At 49.4% G+C, this 24,969-nt stretch overlaps 1 protein-coding gene across 2 annotated transcripts in view; it reads left to right on the forward strand.

The window, feature by feature from the left end:
• The window catches only part of ST3GAL2 (ST3 beta-galactoside alpha-2,3-sialyltransferase 2), a 339,116-nt gene that overhangs the window by 269,604 nt on the left and 44,543 nt on the right, over positions 1-24,969 (forward strand). For both annotated transcript variants that reach the window (XM_069655010.1, XM_069655018.1), the window contains one exon: positions 10,120-10,299. In XM_069655010.1, coding sequence (XP_069511111.1) covers positions 10,120-10,299 — 180 coding nt within the window. The remainder of the gene's footprint in view (positions 1-10,119; positions 10,300-24,969) is intronic.

A 24,969-nucleotide genomic window follows, 5' to 3' on the forward strand; every position in this document is an offset into this window, starting at 1 on the left:
CAGCCCCCTGGCATATAATAGCAACTGTGTCCTTTATTTGCAGGCAGTTCTGTTCATCATCTCCTGGCACAGTATTTATCACTGCTGTAATTGGTGCTGGCATATTGCTTGTGGCTGCTGTTTTTCCCCAGGGTGGTAGTGCATCACTCTTCCGCACTCTGCTGCAGGGATGCGGCGCGGTGGCTCCACTGTGCAGCCAGTGTTTCTCTCGGATGCAGCGTTTTCTGAAGGGCACATAAATAACTAGCTCTGAAGACATTTTCGGTTGTGCAGTTGTGGATCTTTCATCTGAAAACTACTGCTAAATCAATGGCTTGTTGTGCAATTTCCTCCGAAAATGGTGCTGTGAAATGCAGTTTTACTATGTTCTAAATTTTCTCGGGATTAAACTCCACTTGGACGGAGCATTAACTTCCGGCTTGCTCATTCATTCCTTTTTCGGGTAGGTTTAAGCACGGCGGTTGGGAGCTTTGGTACAGTCCGTGGCTGCTCAGATTTCCGTCACCTTTTCACCTCAGGCGGACCATCGAATGTGCCATTTTCTCGAGCACTCGCTGGAGCCCTGCAGAATTGCGGCTAATCGCGCGCGATCCTCGACCCGTGAAAAACCAGCCTCTTACAGAATCTGGGGTGTCTGTGGATTGTGGAATTGCTAAAGTTGCATTGTCAAGTGGCAAACTAGAGATTAAACCAGGGGCCCATGCACACACCAAATCACCTCTGTGGCTTTTGTGTCGAAGGATCAACAAAAAGCACAAGACGGTGTTCGAGTTCACCCCCGTTCTCGGCTTTCTCAGGATGCGGCGGATAAAGCCTACGAATCTTGGGGTTAACAGATGACAAAGAACACAAATGATCATACAAGCGCCTGGTTGGACCAATGCAACGTGCTTCTGGGCGCTACCTATGGGAATACTGGACTTTCCCATGGTTCCCTAACTAAAGGTCTCAGCAGCCTTGCTTCCAGGGCATATAGCCTGGTGCAGTTACGGAAGTGTTGAGGAATCTAGCACTCTGCTGTTTTCTTGATAATCTGATACCAGGAGGTTCCCCTCTCCACCCCTCCCTTGCTTTTAAGGTGCTTGTCAGCCTCCAGCATTGGGTCCCCGACCTGTGGGCTGGCTCAATACTTTAAACGCACTCGCTCAAGCATTTTGCCAGACTGCCTAATTGTAGCCCACCAGTCACCAACAACATGCCCAGGAGGGTGACCAGAGTCCATAGTTTCTTGAAAGTGCCTCAGAGCTCTTCCATGCTGGTCTCTGCCAGGGTCTGAGTTCGAGCCCCCAGCATGCTTTGCGTCCTCTGTTAGTCTCTGGGTGCAAGCAACCTTGGCCCGAGTCCTTCTGGATTTCCTTCTGTCATGGCTGGTAAGGATCCAGACTGGGTTCCCCTTCTGACCAGGGTCCCCTCCTCCTGGCTTCGGGCTGCGTCTGGCATTCTTTCCATCTTTCCTCTCCCTTTAGGTCTGTAGCCCATTCTGTGCCCTTATCTGCCAGGGGCTGAGCGCGTGCATAGCTTCCCCGCAAGGGCTAATCGTTCAATAAGTACCACTGATTGGTTATTAAACAGTTTAATTTTCCTGCGATCTTGATTGTTTATGCCCCCTTCTACATTCCGTGCCAAAGCACAGTTCCATAAATCAAGAGTTTGTGTTGGCAGTGCAAAGTCGCTTTGAACTGTGCACAAAACTTCCATGAATCGGGCCCCAACCTCCTACTAAAGGCGAGGATGCTTGTTCTGGTAATGGCCCCTGCTTGCTGCATTCACAGTGGCGGGCCACAGGCTCAAAGTGCAGATTTGCCTTACTTGAAAATGGCAGAAGTGTGACTTCACTCGGCCGCAAAGCCACACAGATGACACACAGATGAAGTGCTTCTCTGCCATGCGTACCCCCTCATTAAAGGGTGGTGCTTTCCTTTTTAGCTGTGAGCCTGCGCCAAAAGTCGAGAGGTGTTCGTGGGCAAACCCACGGAAAGCATGACATTACTTTCTAAAAGGCAATCCTGGTGTTTGGGGGTCAGCTGACCTTGTGTGTGGTTTAAGCAGTGCTTAGTTTGTTGGGGTGTTTGCCAGGGCTCAGTCCTGGCACTTATTTTTGAGCCTGGCACTTATTGTCTCAGACTCACTTTATTGATGAAGTGGTGATAGTCGTTGCATCCATGAACCACAATGAGCATGTGTCGGCTGCAGTGCAACCGCAAATATGTCGACACTGTGGGGAGCAGCTATTGGAGGTGCCAGCAGTGTTGGGTAACTGCCCGCCCACAGTGCCACAGAAGTACTAGAAAATATTTGGGCCCTGGCACTTAATCAAGCACTGGGTTTAAGGATCTTCTTAGCCCTGTGAGAACCCTCGATGTTGAACCCGGGGAGCTGTGTCTACTCTGGACAGTATACCAGAGGGACTGGACAAATTGGAGGGACTCTGGGGAATCCCCCACCGCGCCCCTGCATATGCTGTCACCATATAGCTCCTCGCCTGCCTAGCTTGCGTTCAAGCCCAGTCCCTAAAACACCTCTGCACCCCAAAATGGAGTTTCTGATCAGACTTTGTCACATTTTCTTAGGAAATATTCCAATTCAAGACATTTGGGAGCCACTTTCTTGAAGTTCCATGTGCAACATTACAAATCATAACTGAAATGTTGGACCACGCCCCAAAAAGTACCTAGGGTGGTTCCTGGGATAAGTCCCTTTACAGACATACTTAACATATGTGTCAAATTTCAGGACCCAAGCACCCAGGTCAGGCAGCTCCTGCTGCCACCTTTAGAACCTCTGATCGGTGGGAATCCAGGTTGACCGCCATCATAATGATGCGCGCATGCAAACACACACAAGCAGTGAAAGCAAACCACCTGCCTTGCTACACGCACACACTGACCCCAGTAAGCATACACCAGGCACACAATCAAACTGGTCATTCACACACACAACCCATAGTGCCATCCAAGCATCCAACATTCATGCCAACACACACAATGTGAAGTGGGGGAGGGAGAAAGAAACAGCAAGGACAAAAGTCTCCATGCCAAAGTAGAAAGGCACAGAGAAGTTTGAAAAGGGTAGGATGAACATGTCCCCGCTGTTTACCGCAACGGCGGATGCACGCTCTTGCTTATCAAGGCACATGACACTCGCCCCCGAGGACACCCACTGGTCCTCAACAGGCCGCATCGTGTGCTACTTGCCCCCTATGATATACACTCAGTCTCACCTGGCCTCCTAGCCTCATGGAGAAGTAGGCCTCAATATTATCCCCCCAAAAGCTAGTGAAGCCGCACCACTTTTTACAATCCACCCACGGCCCAAACGTGGGTGCCACTTCGCAAAAATTAGCCTCAAAGATCGAACTCTTCTCACACCAGACCATCTGTAGAAGAAAAACGTAGTTAACCAAAACACAGTCAACAAGGGCCACCTGCATAGTCATTTTCAACCTCTTTGCGGGGTGGTAATTTCCACCGATCGCCCCATTCTCTGCTTCGGGCATTCAGCCTGGTGTTTGTCCACAGTGTGGTCCACCTCGCTTGGTCATTGGGATAATAGTCCCGGAAACGTCTGCTCCTGCATGACTGTCTGCACTGTTCCAGCTCACCAACTGATCTCCCAACATCTTAAGCTATCCCAGGGCATACCATGCTCTAAAAGTTGCCATACCCGGGGAGCTCATGATCATGGCTGTGCAATCCAGCAGTAGACCTTCCTCTACTGCGCCTTCTCCGCTCTGGGCTTTCGTGGCCAGATGTTCTCGATGCTCTGCTGCGTGCGGATCTCCACCCACTGTTGAGAACCTCGCTATCGCTGCCGCTCGCATCTGGGGACCCAAACCTGTCCTAGCCAATACTTTGGGTGTGCAATGGTGCCCGACCAAAGGTCTGTGCTAAGGGACGGCTCTACGTGCGTGCATTGCTCTCCTGCCAGGTGCCACCATGCCCTCCTTCAAAGCGGCTTCCTTGATCGGGGTTGCGTGGCGAGAATGTGCACGGGGCCCCGTGCAGTCCTTTGGGGCTTTGTAAGCAGAGCAGCAGTTGGTTCTCACTGCACAGCATGTCGTTTATTGGCAATTTTGAAATGTGTTATAGACACGCCCAACGTCCCGGTAAAGTGTTCTGTACTAGGGCTAAAAATTGAGTATTTTTCTTTTTTGAAGTGTTGCTTTAATGAGGATTTGTCGCAAAAGAACGCCAAAGGTTAACTGTCCGCTTTAAGTCTCGTGAATGCAGCTTGCTTATCCTTCGGTCTGGTCTGTTAGCTCTGATAAAACGTTGGTAGCCTCAAGGCACTTTATTCAGAATGCCAAACCCCAGGGCTTGAACAACATTCATCTGAACCTTTCACAACAATGAGCAAACATGGCTACACAACTAGCATTTAGGATCAGGTGCTGGGACCCAGTCGCATCCACGTTACCCAAAGCACCGTCTTCACACTGCGCGCCATATTGCACTACACACACTTGGCGGCGCTGGTAAAGCCGTGCACACTCCTCGCCCTTCCAGTCTGCCCAGGCTCCCATGCACCATTTCCTCACGTGTGCTCTGCAGAAGTTCATAGGCCATTGCTCCCCTGAATGGTCTGCTCAGGCTAAATGCTGTGCTGCATGTCTACCACTCCACCGTGACCCCTTAATGTTTGTCCATAACCACTACTGACCTACCACGAAGATTGCACTCATTAAATACTCAGAATACATTGAAAACATTCCCACCTTTAAAGCGCTGCACCAGAAACCTGGGCTGTTTTTATGACCAGCAATTGCTAAATGCTTTGCACTGTCCTCTGCTGCAGAACACTGGCGTGCACCCGACCGCCCCGGAACGCCCTCCCCCCCCCCCCCTCGACTAACTCCTCGCTGTTACAATCTTGCATCCTTCCCCTTCCCACACCTCTCCAGACGCCCGACCATGTCTAATGTAACAGACTCTGACCCTGTCCATCTTCTATCAACAGGCAGTCAGCCAATTGCTGCACTCCACACCCCAGGTGCCCATGTGGCTATCCTGGTCCGGTGCGTTTTTCAGATTGGCACATGAGCAACTGGTACTTCCAATCTGTACCCATCCACACCATAGGTTTCTGTAGCCTTCCTGCTAGCCGAGTAACACCCTCTGCCCCCTTTCTCATAGAGGCATCCATTATTGTCCGAAGGATTCTATATAATGCCACTATCAGTGACCAAGGTCTGTAAAATACACGGCATAGGTTTATTCGTTGCTCTGCAGTACAGTGCTTGAGCACTGTAGCTCCCTCTCTTCCCCCCTCTTTGTCTCTCTCCCTCTTTACCACCTCCCCCCCCCGCCCCCGCACTCCCAGCCTGTTAGTTACTCGAGCAGACAGGAGACCTCTCCTGCTCCTGTCTTGTGCAGAATCCGCCTGTAATATAACCTTCTCTGGTCTAAGTGTTGGTGCTAGGTTCGCTAGTATTATGGTAGTCCAGGGTTTTGCCGCAAAGGAGACTATCAAATTCAAGTCCTGACTTCTTAAAGGAACACAGTGTTGTAACACCATGTGGCGATCTCCTGCCTCCCACAGGTGGCATGAAGGTAGCCAGGGGAATTCACTACACCCCGGGGATCAGCTTTGGCCTGCTTTGTGGTGGCACCTGGCAACTTTGGTGCCCCCCCCCCATCCACCTTTTTTGTAATTGTTCTTTTATAATGCACTCAATACTGGAGACCAACCTCTAAGCGGAGCCCGGGATTCGAACCTGTTGCTATGCGTTGTCTTGCTTCCGTGACAAACGCGTTGCCCCCGAGCTATCCTCCCGGCCATGAAGCTTAGATGGGGTAATGCCCCCACAGCTACTTCATTCTACAGATGACCCCAGCAGGTAGTGACTTTGACTCATCTCAACTTGGTATAAAAGAGTGTGCTTTGTCCAAGTCTGCGCCAAAGCCCAGGAAGCTTCATTCAGCTGGAACGTGCATCAGCATGATTGGTGGCTAAAAGGAGGAATTACTGGAAATGATAAAGGTGGGTGGCCTCTCTACAACATTGGCTCTATCCTGTTCTCTTTGGGTTCAGTGTCTAGTTATGGCTGGGTGATTTCTCCCCCCACCCCCTCGTTGTTCATGCACGGGTGCCATCTGCTCTGGGATGCTGTGCCACTCTCCATTCATACCCACCCAAGCCACAGGGAGGTTGATGGCCGGGTTTGCTGCCTAAGCTACAGCTTTCAGGCCTAACTTTCTGGCCTTGAACATTGCTGAGTACCCTCCTGTGGTCACGTTTGTCCCGGCTTCGAAGTAAGTTGGGAAAAGGTTATCCTTGATTGGTCGGGCGTCCTCGCTCTTTGAGGTTACTCCAAGGGGAACCTAGTATGAATAGCAGCTTTGAGGATCAGAGATGCTGGCATAAGGAGGGCTATGGGGAGTGGCCAGGACACTGTAGTAGAGTGAGATTTAGGACTGTAATATCATAGATGCCTCGTTGCCATGTGCTACTCCATATTGATAAAACCTTCAAACTTCCAAGTGGCCTTCGATTCCTGGTCCTGGGCATAAGGTAACACTGATGGCATGGACACAGTGGGTACCCTGCAGCCCAAACATATGCTTGAAGCAGAGGCCAGAAAACCAGAGTTTGTCCCAAGAAGGCAGTAGTTTCACATAAATAATGTCTGTTCCCTCTCGGGACAAACCGGGCACAAATATATTGATACCTGTTTTTCATGAGGTTCCAGATGGTACTGCAGCTGAAACCACTCTGGCCTTCGAAACAGCAGTGATGCCTGCTCGGAGGAAACCTACGGGCTGGCCTGCTGCCACTCAGTTGACACCCATTCATTCAACAGCCGCCGCGGCATGCGGCAGTGGCCTCGCGCCCCATCCCTGTTCTGCATTTCCAGATCTATTGATGATGTGGCTGGAACCCCTCCCCAGAGGGATACACGGGGCAATGATGCGCTAAACCACCCAGAAACACGCTCATGGAGTGTCGGGGATATACTGATCTTGAAATGTTCTGTTGCTATGCTGGCTGCACACTCTGTGTCTAGAGAATGTCGAATCACAGAAACACGCGACCTCTGCCAAGATTTTGTGCAAAGGAAGGCATCTGAACAAATGCTTTCCTGAAGACCTGCTAATTGCACAGTCTTGTGGAAAAAAGTTAAATCGATGTGTGCTGACTGGAGTGAATGTATCATCGAGCTGCAGTGCGCTGGGAGTGAAGGTGTGCTTGGGTGCACGGTATTTTGGAGGCTCACGGGGCAAGCCGTGTGAGCCGGGGCAGCTCATCGTAGCAGGATTCGCGGACACCCGCTGAAAGTAGCCCCCCGGACATCCTGTGCCTCATCCCCCACTCACTATTTCCAGGACTTTTTTATTTATTTTTTTTTTTTCCTTTTTTTTTCTGTGAGTTTTGTTTTCTTTCTCAGGTAAAAGTTTTTGCTGTTGTAAAAGTTCATTTTCGAACTATAAACAACAATAAACACATTTCCAGGAAGCGGTGGAACCCTGGGTGGTTTAAGGTACTCCACTGGGCAAACGTTGGGCCCGGGTGCGAGGCAGTGTTTGGGCAGCAGGGGTTTGAGATGTGGTCGTGGGGTCAGGACGAAATGTGAGGCTGCTACAGGGCAGAAAGACCCCTGACTTCCTATATAGATTTTCTTTTTTTTTTTCTCCAGTTAAAGTATAACCTGGTAACTCAATTTTCCAATTGACAGCGTTTTCTTTAGGCAGCAGTTGCTTCAGTACCTAGAGGTACTTCCTTTCAATTCCCCACCATAGAGTGTTTAGGCAGCTGGAGCTCCAGCATGGCAAGGTGCTTGCAGATCAGCCTTCCCTTAATGAAAGGAACTTTCACTAATATGTGGAACCTGTGACTCTGTTCACTCTCTACAGTGTCACCATGCCAAGGATCGATCGGTCGGTCGGTCGGTCGGTCGGTCGGTGTGTTGTGGAATTCTGCTTCAAGTCGGTAATGTCTTTTTAATAACCGATTCCTCAGTTAAAGATGTGACTTTTATTTTACACCAAACACTTCTGTGGGTATTGGGTATCACAATTCGCCCTTGTACACACTATACAGATACCCAACAGGTGACTTTAACAAATGGACGTGAGGCTCCCAGCATGCAGCATTTCGTACGCAAGTTAATTTGCGAATACCTCCGGACAGTGCTTGCTGCATCGGTCATCTTGACTCCTCGATTCCCTTTCTGGTTTTGAGATACTTTGGCACCCAACAAAACGGTAACCTGTAAAGGTGCTTCTGACCACATGAGTGCGCGTCATTCCTTGCCTGCCATATTTGCCTCTGCTCGTTCTTCTGATGGGACGAGGTTGCGGCTCCACTGGTTCAGCGCTGTGGCCTGGATTGGACCTATCCGTTCCTGTTTCTAGTCTCTTTGGAACCTTGGATTTTTCCAACGGGTGTTTAGTCGCTCACTCGGCCTGTTGTTTAGCGGGCTGCTTTCTGCTCCCGCCTCTGGTTTCTTCGGCTCTGGGGACCGGCTCTGGGGACCGGTTTGCTTCCCTCTGCCCTCGCGGCACACAGATTCCACATGCCCAATGGTTGTATGCGCTTCATTTCTGGGGTGGGGTTTCTTGGTCTCTTCTCATCTCTTCTGAAGCAGTATAGATCTTGTCCGAGCTCGGCCTTTGCTCTTCGATGGACTACCCCGCATTTTCAGTTCTAAAGGTGCCTATGGTTTATTGCAGTTCAGAGACCATTTTCAGATTGACCTTCTGAATTGCAAGCTGTACCCCAGATGAAGATACCGGACCCTAGAGGTGGAACTCAACTTGGATCCTTTCTTCCCCTGCTCCATGCCCCATTCATCGCACATGAATGCCAGGCCCCGTCTGTCCCTGTGGAGCAGCAGTAAATGGGAGAGCTTAATGCAAATGAGCCAATATTCCTGAACAAAATTATTCCCTTTAAAAATAAAAGGTGGAAATTTACACATTAAACCGAGTATTCAAAAACAAAAGGCACATTTTCTAAATATCAAATGCTAGTATTTCTGGGTGAACCAGAATGTGTCACTTGAAAGTAACAAGCTTAACATTTTGGACAAAAATGAATGGCTACATTATATCAAACTGCTGTTTGGGTCCTAATTCGCAATTACTTTACCCATGTCATGGCCTTGTCTGCTCATTGCAACACAGTGCTTTCTCGCTGCTTTGCTGGCCATTATGTGGTTTGAGTGCTGGCATTTCAGGAGCCGTATTGGCGCTTTTGCTCTGTCTGAGGGGGGGGCTCTCTTACTGTATGAAGTGGGACCTGAACACTGGCTGGGCTGCAAGGTGCTGTAACATCGGTCTAACCCGAGGGGATCCTCTGCTCTCTGAGGCCTGCTGCCCCTGTGGGGTCTGCACAACATCCCATCTTCTGTTTCTGCCCCTTCCAAGTAGATTCTCAGTATTTTTTGGGACAGTCTTCTTGCAAGAGGCAGGATGGGAAAAAGGGGGAGGAGGGCGGTGGAGACATGTTACACATTCTGATTGGTGCTCCATGTGGGATTTCATACCAACATGAATCCTCTCTAAAAACAGTTCTTTTAGGAAACTGGTGCTGTAAAATGCCTTGTTGCCCCTCACACACTATGCGTGGCGTCTTATTCCTCACTACGTCACGCATTGCCGCAGTCTTTCTCGTGTGCTGCAGCGGTGTCTCACTCGTTCCTCAAGGTTCTTCTTCTGAACTGGTCTCCCTCATGGCTCCTTGGCAACCCCGCCATAGGGACAGGTCCCAGTCTCACCAGCAGACTGTAGGCACTAGTGGGGCTGGACCCCGAAACGTGCTTGCGTCTATGCCAGGCTCTGATGCTTTTTGTAGCCATCCAAGTTGCAGTTAGTAAATCACCTTTTTGGTAGCGGGGCCAAGTTCAGAAAGCTGTCCCCAGGTGCGTCATTTGGCAGGCAAATGGCATCGAGTTTACACCACTTTACAATTTGCAGCACTTGCATGTTAATAGGCAATTGCATGAAGGTGTCCTGGCGGCTGCTCTTGCAATAATGGTTGCTCTTGCAGGTAATGGCCGACGTTTCCAAAAATAAAAAAAGCACGTGTCAATGAGTGTTGCTTCTGAGTCATGGCCAGTCAATCCTGTCGTTGCTTTCTCTGACGAGCCAACTTTCCCCTTCTTTTCTGCTCGCCTTTCAGAATGAACCAAGCCCCCACTGCGGGCTTTGAGACGGATGTCGGCAGCAGGACCACCCACCACTTCATGTACCCGGAGAGTGCCAAGAACCTGCCTGCCAACGTCAGCTTCGTGCTGGTGCCTTTCAAAGCCTTGGACCTGCTGTGGATCGCCAGCTCGCTCTCCACTGGCCAGATCCGCTTGTGAGTATTCGAGGGTGTGGGGTGGGGGGGGCCTAATGGGAGGCGGTGACAGTAAACGTGGTACGTCATTCTCTATGTAAAACCAAGGAAGCGCCCGTTTTTCAGTTTCTATTAATGGTGCCGTGGGATAGAATTGCCTGTGACTATCCGTGGTGGAAGTGGGGAAAAGGAACTAGTGGTACTCTGGGCGCATCCAGAAAGGAGTAGTGGGATGGTGAGGGCGTGAGAGTGTTGGGGAGGGACAGGCTTGATTGGTTTGCAATGGCCTTTTTGCGTTGTGCCTAGACTAGACACTGCCTATAATGAGCAAAAAATGGCAAAAGATTTGCCCCGATCAGAAGCGTAAGAACAATATTTTCTATTACAACTGTTCATGCAAATGAAACAAGAGACTATTGGACATCTCTTGATAAAATGTGGTAGCTGTGAATGATATTGATATTTTATTTATATCGCGCTCATACACAAGTGTTTCAGAGCGCAACAAGGCAAGGAAGGGGAACAGGGGAGAACAAAACATCGATCTTACTAGCCCCAGTGACATTGAGAACGCGCAAGTGCATGGAGAGGGGGTATCGGGTAATATAATCGCGGCAAAAATGTCTCAGTAAAAAAATATCGCGGCAAAAATGCCGCCGTTTGACCTAGTAAAAGTGTGCCCCATTATACCATTTAAGGAGAGCGGGGGTGTCCCCCGCTCCCCTCAAATGGTATAATGGGTCCAGGGGTTGCGGGGGTGTCCCCCGCATGTTTTACATGGCCTGCGGTGCAAAAAACGGCAGCATTTTTGCTGCAATATTTTGTTACGACTGCAATTTTTGCCACGATTATATCGCATGGAACCGGAGAGGGGGAGGGGAAAAGTGCATGGAAGGGGGGGGAGAAGTGGAAAGTGCGAAGCAGAGGAGAAACGGATAAATAATAATAAATAATAAAGGCAACAAACAGTGGTAATGCAGCCAGCAATTTGCAAGCGCTAGCAGACAGGGTAGGTCTGATAATTGCAGGAAGAAAAAGCGGGGGGCTGTATGGGTACAGATACAGACCCCAGTGCCAGGGGTGGCCCTGAGGCACTGCGGGAGGGTGGCAGGGTGAGCAGGTACCCGGGCCTGGAGGACAGAGGGTGGCCAGGTGCATGGTGCCAAGAGAACAGATCAGCAGAGGAGAGGGGGAGTAAAGGCAGAAGAAAAGAGGAAGGTCTTGAGATGCTTCCGGAACCGGAGATGGTTCTCAAGTTTTAGAGTGGCAGGGAGGCTGTTCCAGAGGGTGGCCCCAGCTGAAGATCTACCCCCAGCTCGTTTCTTTGAAAAATGACTGACCCTGAGGGAGTTGGAGGTAGAGGAGCGAAGAGCTTGAGTGGAGAGGTATTTGCGGAGGGATAGCTGAAGGTATTTTGGACCCAGGCCCCAGAAAGCCTTGTGGACAATGCAGAGGGTTTTGAATTTAATCCTTGCATTCACTGGGAGCCAATGAAGAGATTTCCGAGCTGGAGAGATACGATCCCAGGGCTTGAGGCCAAGGACAAGTCTAGCAGTCCTGTTATGGATTAGTTGCAGAGGGCGGAGAGTAGAGGCAGGTAGATTTAGAAAGAGGCTGTTAAAATAGTCCAACCTACAGAGAACCAGAGCTTGGGATACCATGAGCTTCTGGGGGAAGGAGAGGAAAGGCAGAGTACCTCTGAGGCGGTGCAGTAGGAAGTTTGACTTTTTAGAGACCTCGGAGATGTGGGCGTAGAAGGAAAGGGTGGAGTCATGACCCCTAGGTTCTTAGCCTCGCAGGTGGGGGTAGGAGGAGGGCCAAGGGAAGCCGGCCAGAGAGTGAGAGGAAAGGATGGTGAAGGTGTGCCGATGAGATCTGTCTTGCTGGCATTCAGACAAAGATCATTGGCGGGCACACTAATCTTGAATGGCAGTTAGGCAATCGGAGATGAGAGAGGGAGAGGAGGTGGCCGAGGGCAGCCTGAAAATGAGTTGTCGTCAGCATAGCACTAGAAATATGAGCAGAGAATGGCAATGCTGTGGGCGAAAGTTGCCAGGTATTGGTTGAAAAGCCAGGGCGTGAGGTTAGAACCCTGGGGAACACCATAGGTAAAGAGGAAGATAGATGATAGGAAGGACCCAAGTTGGACCTGAGAGGGTCGATCAGAGGAAAGAGGTCAGCCAGAGCCTGATTAGTGATACCCAGGTTTTCACGGAGACGGTTGAGCAGGATGGTATGGTTGACCGTGTCGAAGGCAGAAGAGAGATCGAGGAGGATGAGGACAGACGGAATGTTTGAGTCAAGGTTGGAGAGCAGATTTTCACAGATGTTCAGGAGAGCAGTTTCTCTGCTTCTGCCAGCTCTGAAGCCAGACTGGTGGTCATGGAGACGGCCAACAGAATTGGAATGAAGGTTAAGCTGAGAGATGGCCAACTTTTCCAGGAGTTTGCCCAGAAAGGGAGCAATGGAAATTGGGTGATAGTTAGCTGGACAAGAAGGATCAGCTGTGGGTTTCTTGAGAAGAGGATGCACAAGGGAGTGCTTCAGAGGGTACTGAGGCAAAGGAGTGGTTGCGAAAATCAGCAAGGGCCGGAGCGAGGGTGTCAATGTGGTCCTTGATGGTTTTAGAGGAACAGGGATGAACCTGTTTTGACGAGGCTTTCATAGATCGGACTTGTCCAGCGACCTCATCGGGGGTGAAGAGAGGAAAGTATGAAAAGGATGGTGGGGGGGTGGCTAAGGGAGGGTCAGCAAGCACAGGTGGAGAGGGGAGAGGAGGGGTTGGGGTGGAGAGGGTGGACAGGATGTCCTGGGTTTTTTAAATGAAGTGAGAGGCAAGGGCATTGCAAAGAGCCTGGGAGGCAACAGGCGGGGTAGAGACTGCAGCAGTGTTGGCCAGCTCCTTGCAGATTTTGAAGAGTTTGGCCGAGTTGTTAGGTGCCACAGAGACACAAGCTTGAATGTGGACTCTCTTCTTGGTGAGGACAGAGTCGGTATTGGCTTTGTAGCAGGCGACAGGCCAGTTTGTCAGAGGATGAACAGGAAGCCCTCCATTAACTCTCAGCCGCCCTACACTTAAGTTTAAGTGTAGCTAGGTCAGAGTCATACTAGGAATTGCACTTGGCTTTGGACTTCAAACGGATCCTCATGACAGGGGCAAGAGCATCAAGCGTATCGAATTGAAGAGTAGAGCAGAAACAGTGCTGTGTCAGGATGTGAGACAGCCATACGTGGAGGGGGTGGGGAGAGAAAGTGGCAGCAAAAGCCTCAACTGACGCACACTTCATGGGCCGGATGTCCGAGACGGTAGGTGGCAGTGTTTGGGTAGGCTTGGCTTGGGGGGAAGAGAGGGAGAGATCGCTCCAGGAGAGAGGAGTGGTCAGAGGGATGGAGAAGGGGAGGTCAGAGGAGATCAAGACATCGAGTGTGTGCCCTGCAGAGTGAGTCGGGCCAGAGGGGAGGATGGACAGGAAGAGGGAGTCGCAGAGGTCACGGAAGAGTACAGAGGATGAGGAACAAGGAGAGTCTAAATGTATATTGAGGTCACCGAGGAGGAGGAGTTGAGTGGTAGAGGCCAGGAGGGAGGAGGAGAGGTCTGCCCACTCAGAGAAATTGGGTGATTTGACAAGGAGGCCGGTAGATGGTAGCCACAGTAAGAGAATGGGTAGGCGAGAGAGAACGCCTACAGACAAGGCATTCAAAAGAGGAGTAGGCCTGAGTGGGAATGATGGAGGCAGGAATCCACTCGGAAAAGATCAGGGCTACCCCCTCAACCCCACCGGACTGGGAGGATCTGGGTGCGGAGAGGATCTTGTAGCCATCAGGGAGGAGAGTGTCAAAGCTTGTGACAGAGCTGGGCGTGAACCATGTCTCAGTAAGACCAAGGACATCAAGGTCTAGTTCTTCAAGGAGGTGGCAGATGTCAGAGGAGTGTTTGACAGCAGAGCGAGAGTTCAGAGTGGCAATGTGAGGAAGGTTGCTAGCCTTAAAGACCTTCTGGGGAGAGGTACAGATCAGAGGTACGCCCTGTGGAGGAGAAGGAGCCCTAGGAGGTGCGGAGGAGGAGGAGGAGAGAGAGGGGGGTGAGCTAAGGGGGAGACGAGGGGACAGCAGGAGAGGAGAGGAGAGGAAATTGATGAGGCGAGGGAAGCGCCTATCAAAGAGGAGGATTGGCCTGAGGGCCCTGGACCATGACAGTGCCATTTAGGTAGACATTAATGATGATGAAGCCATGAGAACTTCCCAGCGAGTGCCACCATTAATGGGAGAGGAGGAGATCGGACAGAGCACAGAGATCATATGAGGAGTCCATAGATCTGGCAAAGGAATCCTCATTTACACTAAAACATACAATTACTAACTTAGTTTAAACATTTTGATTGGGAATAACATTTCAACTGTAAAGGGCTCTAAACGGAATCAGTAGTTAAAAATAACATTTTCCTACATGAACAGTACAGGAATGTAATTAATCTACGACAGGTGAAACTTTAATGTCCATTTTAAATAACTGAATCATTTTCTCTTGTATTTAATTGAGCCAAAACAAGTCAATGCTTTGAGCAAGCCCATACCTGTACCATAATGGCACTTTGTAGTTGCCAGGAATCCTCTGGCTTCAGTCAATTCAATTGAATCCAAGCATTAGCAAAGGCAACAGATTTGACTTTTATGTAGGCATTTTCCATGCACCGCCATAATGGTACTTACTGGCCATAAGATACAACACCTGGAACATGGTATGATTATCTAGGCATATGCGTATCTAATGGCTACACACATGCTAACATTGTTGGCTTTGTCCGTGTTTGTTTAGACAGGATCTCATTGCAAGAACAGATATAAATCAAGTGGTTGCAGGCACAAGTGTTTGAGACATTTTTATTACAGCTGTAGGCCATTTTAGGCTGCAATTAAACCATTAACTCTCAGCTGACTACTTGGCAATAACACTGGTAGGCCAACGTTTGATGTTGCTGCTTGATAGAGTAAGCTCCAAGAGATCCTGGAATGGCCATAGGGATCAACATGGCTACAGGCAGGCACTGAATTGGTAAAAAATAAAAACACACTCAAGCGGTGTCCCTCCTCACACATGTTCCTCTTTATTCCAGTGCAATAATTTCGGCTTATAAGCACCATCTAATGTCCAACACTAAAAATTGACTGAAGTAAAACTGCGGTAAAATCAACGCTCGATGGTCAGTTGCCTCTCTGGTGGTCTCTCTGCTGTTCCTTGGCTATTCTGGTGGCAGGAGCATACGGGTACAGCATTTTGTTTCTACTCATTAAATCTGTGCCATTGCAAGCGTGCCTTTTTTCCAATAGTGTGGACTTAATAACTTATAAGGACTCCAATTTTTGCATTTAAATCTGAGTGACCTTTTAATTATTTGACCAGGATCAGACACTTTGGCTGTACTGTGAAGCGTGTATCCGAACCGCTGTGAACATTTGACTACATACTTTCCAAGCTTTTCTTGGTGCTAATATTTACATTTGAGATTTCAGGTCCTACAATGGCACTGTTTATAGATTCCAGTTACAAAATGCACAAATTGCATAGTATTGCCACTTCATGTTAAGCCCAAATAATATCAAAGTAGTTTTACTTTCCACACCATGAATGGTAAACTAGCAGTCCCTGAATGCTAGAGAATGCAAACCTGAAACATCTATTGAACCCCACAGTGCTTTAAGACTACGCAATAAAAGAATGTGTGTAATAAACTTGCACGTGGAGACGGTCACAAAACCCCAGCTTGTTATGTGGGGGACCTTGGAATGGAAGTTTATGTCTTAGCACGTCAAGCTAGTATTCATCCTGGATGAGGCTGCTTTGTGTTTCTCGCTTGAGCTGTCCTAGATTAGCAAGGAAGGTAACTGGCGCCTTGTGAGCTCTTTCAGTTGGAAATGTAACCTTATGCACGTGAAAGGCACTGCTGCTGCTGAGGACAATGCATGTTTGCTGAGGTGCTGGATGCCCTGCCGGGCTCTGCCTGGCCGTCATGTGGGAGATGGGCAGTGCTCGCTGACTCGGGGGGGGGGGGGGGGGGGGGGAAGCATTGGCATCCATGACACTTTGAGCCTTTGAAGTAAAGGTAAATGCAGTGCTGCAAATGGGGTGAGAAATCGAGGGGCGGGGGTTCTTCTTTGGGGCGTGGCTTGAGTTATGAGTGTCCCCTGAGCTGATGGGCGTGGCCTAAAAAAGCACATCAGGGGAGCTGCAGCAACTATATAAAGTGTCCAAGGGAGTGTGCGCAGCAGCCCTGGTGAGCCCCCATTGCCGGTGTTACTTAATTGGACCCTGGATTACAGAATATTCTTAATAATCCCTGGAAAGAGTTCACTATTCTAGACCCCAATCTCAGCTGGTTCCCCTCCTGCTCCGCCCCTCAAAGGAGGTGCAGCAGCAGCATGGGGGGGGGGGGGGGTTGGTCTCTTGCTGGTTCAGGGCTGCATCCCTGCATGGGGAACGCTAACCACCCCCCTCCCCCACACACACACACACACTTTCCCCCTCGATCCGGTGCTGACACAACTGAGACAAAAAAAGTAATCAGTTTAACGGGAAAGCCTGCAGCAACTCCAGTAATGTAACATACTCCGTCCACTCACATGTACCCTCGACCTGTGCCCTGAAAATCAGCACAGAGCCAGGGAAAGCAACCTCCCCTGTCTCCAGGGCAGCAGCCCTCTTCCCACATCCCTGCACCTGGTAAATCTACTTGGCCCACATGCCTTCTCCTTTTCCCTCCTCGGACCCAGGTTTGGCTTTGAAAAATACTTTGTTTAATAAGGATAACTTCAAAAGTACCACATCCATGAAAATAAAGTGCTCGGGCACATATTTAAATGTTGACATTGTTTAAGGGGTGAAAAACGATTCTAGTGGTAGTTCCCATCTTGAACAGGGGACTACAAATCCCACAATGCAGTTCATTGCAAGGGTAAAAGAAATGGCCTTTGGATTTTGTAAATGTACTTTCAAGACTTGCGGCAAATAATTACCTGTGTCGCTGAGAGCGCAGCCTTTCAGTAATGCGATCTGTCGGATTATATTGTTATGGGACTGGGCATTGCAAAGTTTATGCTAAGCTGCTAATGGCATCAGGCCGGGGTGGTGCAAAGAAATTGGCCGGGCTCGTCTGACTTGCCTTGTCTTCCCCATGTATTGGTAGCAGCGCCAGGATGAAGCCGGAATCCATTTCAAAATGGTGCAGAGCATGCCACAGGCCCTTTTTACCACAGCTGTGGCTACAATGGTGCTGTAACTTCCTCTCGTGACCCCCTAACGAGGATTGAAAGCCTCGCAAGAGGGTCACAAGAAGGAGTTGCAGTTTCTGGCACTTCTGTCGTGTTGCTGTGCTTGGCACTGCTGCGACTGACAGAAGTGCCAGCCGCAGCGGCGTGCAAACTGCTACTTTCGCAAGAGTAAGTTGCAGTTTGCACAACGCTGTGGCTGGCACTTTGGTCAGTCACAGCTGTCTGGTGGGACTGGGGAGGCTCGGCAGAGACCCACTTTTTGAAGGCTGCTGGGGCTTTGCCTCGGCTAGCCCCGGCCCACTTAAAGCCCTGGGTAAATGAACTAGTGGTATGGGGTGTACCAGTGATTTAGATCACACCTCTGGTGTCTATAAGAAATGCTTGTGTCCGGTATAAGTGGGAGATTTAGTTCTACTTCGCCTCAAAATAAGGAAGCCCCAGATTGGGTAGTATTCATTAACTGTGTCGCAAATAGACTGATTGCATTAACATCCGTGATTGAGGGTTTTACTCGGGGATGTCATTTCACCAAAATGCCAGGGGTCGCGGTAGTGACATCATACGACCCTTGACCTCTGACATCACAAGAAGTGATGTCATTTGACCCATCCCCCCTGCCCCCAAAAGTGACATCACGGGAAGTGATGGAACATGATCTTTCACAAAACAGGAAGTGGCATTGCATACCTTTGTCCTAAGTACAGTACAAAATATATGGTTACGAAATTACAGTAATGTAATGTACATTTCATACAAGAATGGATCACCATATGTATCATTAATATTAGTGTATAGAGGCCCATATTACCAAATTACTGTGACTGCAAGCAGATGTCCAAGGCCAAACTAGGATGTGTTATTATATAGCACTTACCTTGAGATAGAAGAAATATTCATACAATATCAACCAACCTTTGTCATTTATGGACCTCAGAAGGATGAAAGGCTGAGCTGGCCTTGCCGGGATTTGAACCTACGACCCTCAAATCACACACACATGTTCAACCCACTGAGCTATCTTACCAGTGAATTTTTCTCAGTCAGAAAGCATATCACACTTTGCAGTGGATACCTTTAAACTGGTAGCTGAGATTTAACAGCAGGCCAGTTCATCTGTAGGTCTCGTGCAAAGTTGGCCACATGTCAAGCCTACATGTATCTTCTTTTCAGGCTTCAGAGGTTGGCAAAATATACACCGTTGGGAGGGTTCATAACTGTGTATTAAAGAATTTAGAGTAGTGTTGAGATATTCTAGATTTTAGTGGTAAAATAACGAGCTGCGTGTGGGGCTTTTGGTGGTAAAATAATTTGAGCCGCATGTGGGGGCAAGTGCATTGCACCTAATGTTTCAAAGATCAGATGTGTATTTTCATCTTTTGCCCATCGTGCCATCTAGCACTTGAGAGGCACGCTTTACAGCATTCGAGGCGCTAGAGTAGACTGTGTTGAACAAGAGTTGTCACAATGGTTGGCACACAACGGATGGTGCCCCGAGAGCAGGTTTAGTGGTTGATGGTGCAGAGGTTTCTCCTTGCTTGCTGTGCAAATAACCTAATTCCTGAAGCTCCGTCTGTGGTGTTTTGCTGAGACCTCGCAAAAACCTACATGAGATCTAGCACCTGAGCGCCCACTGTACTGGTTCCAGCACGAATGCTCTCTACAGTCCCCATTAGCTTACACACCAACATTACAAACAAAGACATAGTCTTACATCCTACGCAGACATTGTGCATAACCTTGCAAACACTAACTAAGCCCTGCGGCACCATGGCAGTCAGGTGAGTGGAACAATGCCGACGTCTGTTCAAGGATTTAACTAGTTGGCAAGCCCCATTGGAAAGCTGTTTAACCTAAGGTGTGGCGGCCAGCACACTAACCTAACAATGCAAGTTCCCCCCACCACCCAGCCTTGTGCTCAGCCAGGGCGTAGCCAAATGCCATCAAACCAGTAACATCACTGCACCTAATCAGCAAGCAGGGACCCTTTCCAAGAAACTAGAAAAATGCACCGCTGCACCCCTATAAAAATTCCCAGGCAACTCGCTGCAAACCCTTTTTTTCCCACTGGGTGTTGCTAACCAGCGACGCTATATAGGGGTACCTCCTGCTACCCCTAACTTCTACTTTGGTGCCACTGGCATTTCACCAATGTGTTTATATTTCCATATAAACCTATTTATAACACGCCTTGAAACACTTGTGTATAGGTGTTTTATAAATGCCATATCATACATTTTCGAAGCATTTGTCTGCGCGTGGCTGTAAAACGCAAGAACCTCCAATTGTATTGGATGTGACAACCTTGCATCAGTTCACATATCGATTTTCGTAGTATTAAAAGATAAAACAACCAGCGTACTTACTGAAGCACTGCAAGTTAATGATGCCTGCCGCAGCATGCCGCGTGTCCTCGCTCTGCCTGGACGTTATGCGCACATGTACTCTCTTAATGCAAAGGAAATTAATTGCAAGTCCGTCCCGTCCGTGCTTGATTAAATGGCCCTTTTGTGGATCTCTAACTTGCTACATACTCAGCGGAGCTTAATGAGCCACCCACAGACCAGGATTCACATCTCCCCTTTCACGAGTTTTAATTGTTGCAGGCTCACGGAATGGCAGGGATGTTTACTCATTCAGTGCCGGCAGCCGCAGTCCGACACTTGTAGACACAGGTTTTGTGAAATTGGAAAAACAAGAACAACCACGCGGAAGAATAGGCATTTTCTTCTTTTTTCCTCTCAATGATGAGGGGCAGCCTGCCTTCGCTGTGATCATTGAAATATCCGAGTGAAGACAGCAACAGGCACTTCCAGCCACCAGTGAAAAGGAGTTGGAGCTTCCGTTAATTTTTTATTTATTTTTTTTATTTCCAAAAAAGAAAATGCAGAGGTCGCAGCCACAGGCCCAGAGGTTGCAGAAGCGACCTCTGGTGACCCCCTAATGATGTCCCTAGTTTTACCCTTTTACCTAGGGCTTATACATGGATAAAGGGACGCACCCAAACAATTTGCAGGTTATGTTCAATAGTGAACATTGTTTTGATGTCAACAAGCAACCTAGAAGTGGCACACAGTTCCACCTGCCCGTCAGTGCCTCCGCCAGGCTGCGCCCTCGTAGCCAGTGACCGACGGATGGGCAATGGGTCAAATTTGACAGGTCGGGGATGGATTGGCTCTCCACAAAATGGAGGCTTCAGTGAGACAACTTTTCCAAGAATGTCCTGTTTACACCAGTGGAAGTTGATTGGCAGAGGACCCTGGGTAGGCGGAGCTTCAGGTAGGAGGAGTTAATGGCGATCACAAGTGGGAATGAACTTAAGGGACACATGTTCCTGGTAACCTCACTAATAAACTGTTGGAAAATGGTGTGCTTGCTGAGCCTGTGCTCTCAGTGGGAGGCCCTGTGCAGCCAGGGCTGTTTGACTTTGAAGTGAGGGAGTCGGAGCAGGGCCCCCCCCCGCAGGAATGTGTCCCTTGTCCGAGTGTTAAATCCGCTTCTGGTTTACACGTATACTTCTTATTCTGCCGAGGTTTGCTCTTTGTTTTGGGGGTTTCTGTAGTGTTTCTGCACATAAACACTTGCCGCCAGCCATGGCCATATTTCTTTGCTTCTGCACCTCCCTTTCCTTTCTGGACCGGCAGGAAAACTCCTGCAGCACCTACCACCTTACACGCATGCCAAAAACAATATGGCACCATTGAGTGGGACATCTCCAGCGGCTTGCGGCCAACCGGCAACGGGTTTTCATTCCTCCCCGGATTATATCTTCCAACGTGTTGTCTGTATGCCCGCTATGGAAATGCAGGGGGAGCGGGGGGGGGGGGGGCTAGCAAGAGGCCCCAAAGGGTTCCCAAAGGGTTCCCACAGGGGTCACTTGTCATGAGGAAGTTAACAGTTGCTAAAATCAAGCAAGTGCTTATTTTCTCGATTGGAACTAATACTTATTTTGCTTACTGAACGACCAAAACAAAAACAAAAAATGTGCCAGATAAGAGATCCGGGACAATACAACAAAATCCAGGAAGTGCTGATCAGGAATCCAGAAGTGCACATCCCAAGTGCCAACTTGTAATTCAGTCAGCATGCCACCCAAGAGACGACCCGCTGTTGGGAAGTCGTCTGATGCTCGGCGTAGAGGCAGCTGAGCGACGCCATCAAAGAATTCCAAGCATGAGAAAGCAGAGGGGCAGCACTGAGACAGCAAGACCCCATAGCGGAGGCAAGGCTGACTACAGGCTGATGCAGTAGCCGGATGCTCAGCATAAGGAGGAGGCAGCCAAGGCAGCAGTGGAAAACCATATTCAAAGTTTTCTTACTTTGTAGCCTGGGCGACGCCGGGTATAAATGCTAGTATGCAGTGCTGGAAATGGAAAAAGTGTGGCAGGGGATCCCACAACACAAGGGCCGGGGTGGGGGTGGCGGTGCCTGAGGGGGCGGCGGCGCCTGAGGGGGCGGCGGCGGTCTAGAGGAGACGGGCTTGTAGTGAGCATCCAGCAGTGCTGGAATACTTAAAAAAAAATAAAATAAAAATAAAAAAACGCCCGCAACAGCAGCATTGCCTTTTACCGCAGGCTTTGGCACTGGTGTGTAATGGACAATGCTCGCTACATGTACTGGTGTGTAATGCACAATGCTCGCTACATGTACAACTGAAAGGAATCAGTTGTACATGTAGCGAGCATTGTCCATTACACACCAGTGCCAAAGCCGCGGTAAATGGCAATGCTGCCGTCGAGGGCGTGTTTTTAGTATTCCAGCGCGGTTCGAGAGCCGGCCCAATGACCAGCACTGCTACTATGGTATATCATCAGAAAGCAGACACTGGAAGGGTGGTTCAATTTGGAGCAGGGGGAGTTGAATGGGAAACAAATACCCTATGTTCTGAAGTGGTGTCCTCCTCCTCTGCAGCCACCCCCAATCTTGCATCGTGGCCGTCCAGAAACTTCATGTTAGGAGCTCAGAGTAGCCAGGGTCGGCCAGCTGTGTGAATAGGATGTCTGGGATGCATTGTGAAATCCCCCTCCCGTGCTTGCGGGGGGGTGGGGAACATTTATATCTGGTAGGCTTGAATCTGGCAACTGTGCTCCACTAAGTGGCCGCCAAATGTTTAACTGGTGCAGAGAATCGGATTGCAAGCGGAGCGTGCACATGGTCGTAGGACAGGGGGAGGGGGGGCAAGGGGGACAAATCCCCCCCCCCCCCACAATTTTAGGTGGGTGGGATACAATGGCATTTATCCCCCCCAGTCTCCCCCAGTTTGTGTCTCTCTGCATGTGCAGTGATGCGTGCAAACTTCAGTCTCTGAAGTTTGCACGCAGTTCAGCAGCAGCGCTGGGCCGGTTGTAAAGATTCTTGTTACAACAACAGAAGAAGACACTAGCAGTAGGCAGCAACGCGTGTTCAGCTCCTCCTGAGAGTGTGACTCTCCGACAGACTGCTCCTGCGTGGCAACGTCGACTCGACCTGGAGTCCGAGACTCGGCGAGAGAGAGACCTCACTTATCAGCTAACAACGTAAGTCAAAGTGGCCACCCCACCTGTCTGTGGCTGGCCTTGCCAATGCTTGTATAGGGTGCCCTGAATGGGCACCTGTCTTGGCGCTGCGTTTCCTGCATGGGGTGCAGCTGCCTTTCTCCATGTTCACATTACTGCACCTGTGCTTGGCAGAGCCATATTCTATGCCCCGGGCCTGCCTTTCTACAGCAGTGCTTACACAGTCGAAAAAGAATACACACAGAGCAATTGCAAGCTGCACCACCCATCGGTGGGTGCGCGGCACCCCGTGCAGCTCCACCAAGTCAGGGGTGGCGTCAGAATTGAAGCACGTGCACGTCGGTAGCATTCAACACTCACTGCACCAATACACTAATATTAATAAGCTGGACAAAAAATCCATGTTTCATAGTGAATTTATCAAAAATTGACAATTTGTTAACAATGCACCGGAAGACATTTTGAAATTTCATTTAGTTTGGAAAGGCACTTCATAGAAGGCTCTGTGTAGTACAGCCCCCATTCCCCCGGCCTCCCTTCAGACCCGCCGCACACACTGCAAGTGGTGTTAAATTTGGACCCATTTTGCCTGGTAGTTCTCTAATTTTCCACTTCAAGTTGCACGCGTTGGAAAGGCTGGCAGATGAGAATGTAGATGTGTTGCTATAATACCTCTGCCAATCCCACGTGTAGATAAAAGGGGTACTGAGTGTGTACCATGCATTAGGGACTGCAGCGGACACATGGCTGAATGCTTGTTTGCTGGAAAAGCTGCGTCTCTGCGTCTTAGGGCGCGCGCAGCTGCCAATCAGGTGGGCCCCCTGCGTCCTTGTAAATAGGGCCCGCTCTGGTTGCAGAAAGGGCCACCGTACCACTCACACTGCAATCCGCAAATACCTTTCAGTGAGCTCTTGGGTATTGTTTAGGCACAGCGACGCCGCATATATGCGTGTTATATTCTACACATATCTGTGCACAGGCGCAACCCGTGTAACACGTTCACACTGGTCCAATCATACAAGCAACATACACATAAGCACCCTGAAGGCATACATTGATAACCCCCCGACCCCCAGCAGCAACGACGCACAGAATGCAGTTGCAGCACCTGCGAACAATTTTAATAGAACGAAGACCGACGTCCCCTCCTTTATTCTTCTGATAGAATTCCCTGCTCACCCCCGCAGTTGGGACAGTAGAACTGCATCGACTTGCACAGAGGGAGGAGGGGTGCAGGCCCTGGCCCCCCTCTCTAATTCCGCTCCGCTCTCTTGAGGCTATTCAGATAATGCAGGAGGTGTTTGAGAGAAGGTGTGTGTGTGCACTCAGGCAGCATAGTGCACACAGCTGTGCATAGCATGGACGTCATTTAGGGCCAGGGTCACCAGGGGTCGCAACTGCTGAGGTCTACCTTTCTATCCCTGTGGCCTCCCTTTCTTTTTTAAAATTTTTATTGAGGCGCATGGGCTGTGGCCAGCAGCATGTGGCTCTTTGTTGTGGAGTGGCTGGTTTTCCGATAGTTATAGCAGTAAACTAGCTCAGTGGGTTTGCGCGCTGGCTGCTGCAATGTGTGTGTGACTTGCAGGTTCGACTCCCCGCAAGGTCAACTCAGCGTTTCATCCTGCTAAGAGTACCCACACTGGTTGGGAGATATTGTATGTATATTTGTTCTATATAAAGCGCTTAAGCGTAAGTGCTATGTAATAACACATCATTATCATTTGGCCTTGGACGTCTTCTTGCATTCACAGTAATTTGGTAATATGGGCCTATACGTGCTGATATTAACGATACATAAGGTGATCCTTTCTTGTATGAAATGTATATCACATTACACTGATATTGTAACCATATTTTTCGTAGTGTACTCAGAAACAATGCTATGTGATGCCACTTCCTGTTTTGGCAAGGGGTGAAAGTTCGTGTTCCATCG

This window comes from Ambystoma mexicanum, chromosome 1p, assembly GCF_040938575.1.
Source record: "Ambystoma mexicanum isolate Mex_15411 chromosome 1p, UKY_AmexF1_1, whole genome shotgun sequence".
Classification (NCBI taxonomy): domain Eukaryota; kingdom Metazoa; phylum Chordata; class Amphibia; order Caudata; family Ambystomatidae; genus Ambystoma; species Ambystoma mexicanum.